Source organism: Lipotes vexillifer, unplaced genomic scaffold, assembly GCF_000442215.2.
Source record: "Lipotes vexillifer unplaced genomic scaffold, Lipotes_vexillifer_v1.1 scaffold1242, whole genome shotgun sequence".
Lineage (NCBI taxonomy): Eukaryota > Metazoa > Chordata > Mammalia > Artiodactyla > Lipotidae > Lipotes > Lipotes vexillifer.
Genome location: NW_006793169.1, coordinates 869,624 through 874,067, shown reverse-complemented (window position 1 = coordinate 874,067; position 4,444 = coordinate 869,624). Strand labels below are relative to the sequence as shown.

Below are 4,444 nucleotides of genomic sequence, written 5' to 3'. Positions count from 1 at the left end.
TGCTGAACGAGAGTGTCGCGTGCTCGTCGATGTACACCTGTGACTTAGAGCATCCTGTTCTTAACCGAGGCCTTGATTTATACTGCCTTTCCTGCAGAGAGCCAAAACCCTGTCACGTGCAGCATTTCATCTTCTTCCCCCTAGAAAGTGGCCCAGGACCTTTCGTAGATCAGTGGACGTGGCGGGGTGGGTGGCTTGGCCAGGATGATGTGGCAGAATGGAAACCGCAATCCCTCCTGGGGCTGGTGTTGCCTCCCATTTTGCAGACTTGCAGGTCCAGGTAAGGAGGTCCAAGCTGCACAGCCACGAGTGTAAGATTTCTTCTCTTCACCAGCCCTCCGGATGTGTTTTACTCCACACCCGCCCCCGCTCTGGGGAGTGGCGCCCTTTCCCGGTGGGCGGGGGCAGTCTGGTCCCGCCCCGAGAGGCCCGGTTCCCGCGCCCACTCACTCCCGCCCGCACCCACGCGGTCTCCAGCACGCCGCTCACTCTGCTTTTGCAAACTTGCGAAATGTATTCCTCTCGAGTTGCACTTGTACATCTGTTTATTTTTCATTTTTAAAACATGTTTTCTTGATAAATTTATAAATATTTTAGCAGGTGCCCTTTCCCCGTGTAAATCTCTGTCTCCGACACACATGTCCACACTGCCTGCCAGATTGCATTCGTCTTTCGGCACGTGCACCTCCCATGTAGGAGACCCACTGGTATGTTTGCTTCTCTCTCTCTCTCTCTCTCCCTCTCCCCCGCTCTTTTTCCCATCGTCTCGCATCCTCTTATCTCTCCTGCGCACCTTTGCAAAGGGTGAGGGATCACTCCACAGCGCTTCAGATGTCCCGTTTCTCCATCCATTCCACTGCGTGCACATCACGGAGCGTCCTCTTTTTCTCTCCTCACACAGCTAGTTATGGGAAAACCTTCATCATTCTCCTCTGTGGTGGCTAAATTCACCTCTCTGATGGGGTGATGAATTTTAGTAACACAAGAGCTTATGTGGGGTTTTCTCTAAGGAGAATATCTCAGGACCCTGGGCTGGTACTCTAGGGCTCAGCCTTCTCACCTCTGTCCCTGCTTCCTGTGTCCAGAGAGAACTGGTCTTGGGACTCACGGCACAGTCCTCAGCCACCTGTGCCGTTGTGTTCAGTCCATCAGCTACAGAGGCCAGAGAGCCTACTGATATAGGATTTTTTAAAAAATAAATTTATTTATTTTTATTTTTGGCTGCGTTGGGTCTTCGTTGCTGCGCGCGGGCTTTTCACTAGTTGCGGCAAGCGGGAGCTACTCTTCGTTGCGGTGCGTGGGCTTCTCGTTGCGGTGGCTTCTCTTGTTGCAGAGCACGGGCCCTAGGCGCACGGGCTTCAGTGGTTGTGGTGCACGGGCTCTAGAGAACAGGCTCAGTAGTTGCGGTGCACGGGCTTAGTTGCTCCGCTGCAGGTGGGATTTTCCTGGACCAGGGCTCGAACCCGTGTCCCCTGCATTGGCAGGTGGATGGATTCTTAACCACTGCGCCACCACGGAAGTGTAGGATTGAATCATGTGAAACTGCTGATGGTTGATTTTTTTTTTTGCAATTTTCATTGTCTTTTTTCTAAATAGACTTGCTTTTTTTCAGAGAAGTTTTAGGTTCACAGCAAAATTGAAGGGAAAATACATAGTTCCCACCTGCCCTCTACCTCTGCACACTCACAGCCTCCCCAGAGTGGTACGTTTGTTACAACTGATGAAGTTATAATGACACATCATAATCACTCCAAGTCCATAATTTACCTTAGGGTTCACTCTTGGTGTTGTATGTTCTATGGGTTTGGACAAATGTATAATGAATGGCATGTATCCACCATGACAGTGACATAGAGTAGCTTCATCTAAAAATCCTCTGTGCTTCAGCTCTTCATCCCTCCCTCCCCCACCCCACCCCTTAGCAAACACTGATCTTTTTACTATCTCTATGGGTTTGCCCTTTTACAGAATGTCATATAGTTGGAACTGATGGACTGTTTTTTGACCTTCAGAAATCGCAACCTAATGCATTTGGGGGAGATTTTCAACTACAGGGTTTAGGACTGAGAGTTTTCCAATGGATTCTCTGCAAACCCCAAATTCCAGGAAACTGGAACCTTGATTCTCTGCAGTTTTCTGGTTGGTAGTGATTTTGCTGGTCAATCGGCTGGGCCTCAGAGAGGCATGAAAAGAAGCTACCACAGGGAAGGTGTCAGGGTCAGTGGCACATCTGGATGGGCTGCTCAGATGGGAGACTTGGCCGAAGTATGTGTCCAGGCTCTCATCTTTTAAGTTTCTAGATCCTGACCTAGTCATTTATGAGTTACACTATAATGTAGGATGCAAAAACCAAAGCTGGAAAAACCCCGGAACCTACCGTATAGCACAGGGAACTCTGCTCAATATTCTGTAATAACCTAAATGGGAAAAGAATTTGAAAAAGAATAGAAAAAAATAATGAAGTGGGCTTGTATGATTCCATTTATATGAAATTCCAGAGAAGGTAGATCTATAGAGATAGAATGCAGGTGAGTGGTTGCCTGAGGCGGGGGGTAGGCATGGGGAGTGACTGCAGTGGAAGTGAAAGAGATTCTTGGGGTGATGGGACTGTTCTAAAATTGTATCATAGGATGGTTACACAACTTTATAAATTGACTACAAATCATTGATTGTTTCATACTTGAAATTAATGAATTTTATGGCATGTAAATTAAACCTCAATAAACCTGTTAAAATTTTTTTAAAAAGAAAAGAAAAGAAAAGCTCCAGAAAACAAGATGCTGGATCCTCCCATTCAGGCTGGATCAGGCCTTTTCTCTTTCTTCTATTCAGGTGTGTGAGAAAGAGAAGCTGTTGTCAGAGAGGAATCAGCTGAAAGCGTGCATGGGGGAACTGCTGGACAACTTCTCCTGCCTTTCCCAGGAAGTCTGCCGAGATATCCAGAGCCCGGAGCAGATCCAGGCCCTGCATCGGTACTGCCCTGTCCTCAGACCCGTGGGTCTCCCCACAGCCTCCGGTATGAACCCCGTGCCCTTGGGCGTGGAGCAGAACCTTGCCGCCCCCCAGTGTGCAGTGGAGGAAAGCGTGCCCTGCTGCTTGGAGCAGGGCACAGCGGCCCCCGGGCCCCCATGGGCGCCCAGCAGCGCCTCAGAGAACTGTACTTCTGCTCGGAGGCTGGAAGGCACTGACCCAGGAACCTTCTCAGACAGAGGACCTCCTCTGGAACCCAGGAGCCAAACGGTGACCGTGGACTTCTGCCAGGAAATGACTGATAAGTGTACAACTGATGAACAGCCCAGGAAAGATTACACCTAGTGACGGCCTGCCTCCTAATTCTCAACCCTCTCCCACCCAGGTGTCCATGGGTCAGCCTGCGGTGCCGTTTGTCTGTCGTCTGGAAGAACCAAGAAGGAATTTGGTGCACACTACAGCAGTCTTAGCAGCAATACTGTTTCCAAGTATTCTCTCCTCCCTTCAAGCAGGAGCGATATATAGTTACCTTCACGATGGTGCTACCCCTTGCTCAGGCAAGGAAAGACGACAGTGATGATGCTGTCTGTCTGTGGGTTCATTTCAGTCTTAACAGGGATAGACTATAACACCTCTAGGACCCAACCACGGATTTTTTTTCTCAGTGGCCCATGTCACAAACCCTATCTCAGGAATTTCTTCTGAATGTTCAATTTTTTTCATTGAAGACAGCTTCTATACACATCAAAGTTTTATAGCTAGACTGTACATATTATATATAATATATATATAAAATATATATCTCTCTCCATATGCAAAAGTCCTGCATGCCTCAATTTTCTCATCCTAAAACTGGAAACTTCGTTTCTCGTTTATAAACAGGTTTCAACATTCCTCTTCTTTTGTCTCTGACGCTAGAACTAGTTTGTGATTGTTAAGGTGGTCATTTTTCTTGCTTCACGGTTCACTTTCAAGTTGTGCTTATTTATGGACAGAATTCAATGTTGGATGCTTTCTTTGAGGTTTTATTTCAGACCTTTTTTTGTTTGTTTGGTTTGGTTTGGGCACCATCAGATGGTGCCAGTTGAGTATTGTGGGTTTGGTTTTTTTCTTGCAGATACTGTACAGTCAAGGTCAACTTTGCCACTTGCACTGAGTTTTGGGTCAAACCTATTTTCTTAAATGAAGTTGTCACTTCAGTATAACTCAAGTAAACTGTATATTCTTTGCTTTTAGTTTAAAAAGTAAAACAGTTAGCTAATTTAAAAAGCGCTCAGGTGATAATTACGTAGGAAAAACAATCTTGCCAAATAATGAATTCATCCTAGGATGTAGACAATAATCTGCTTGAATATTTTTATATTTCACCTCCTCCCCACCTTTTCCTAAGCAAAGTTTAAATGCAGAGAGTTCAGAGTTGATGCTGGATGTTCAGATTCCTAAGTGGGGAAACAGTTTGGACGTCACTCAAAAG

The 4,444-nt window shown here is 46.6% G+C and overlaps 1 protein-coding gene across 1 annotated transcript in view; it reads left to right on the top strand.

Moving 5' to 3' along the window:
* BACH2 (BACH transcriptional regulator 2) overlaps positions 1-3,315 on the top strand; it is an 85,035-nt gene extending 81,720 nt beyond the window's left edge. The window contains exon 5 of the mRNA XM_007466262.1: positions 2,833-3,315. Coding sequence (XP_007466324.1) covers positions 2,833-3,315 — 483 coding nt within the window. The remainder of the gene's footprint in view (positions 1-2,832) is intronic.
* The last annotated feature ends 1,129 nt before the right edge of the window (positions 3,316-4,444 follow it).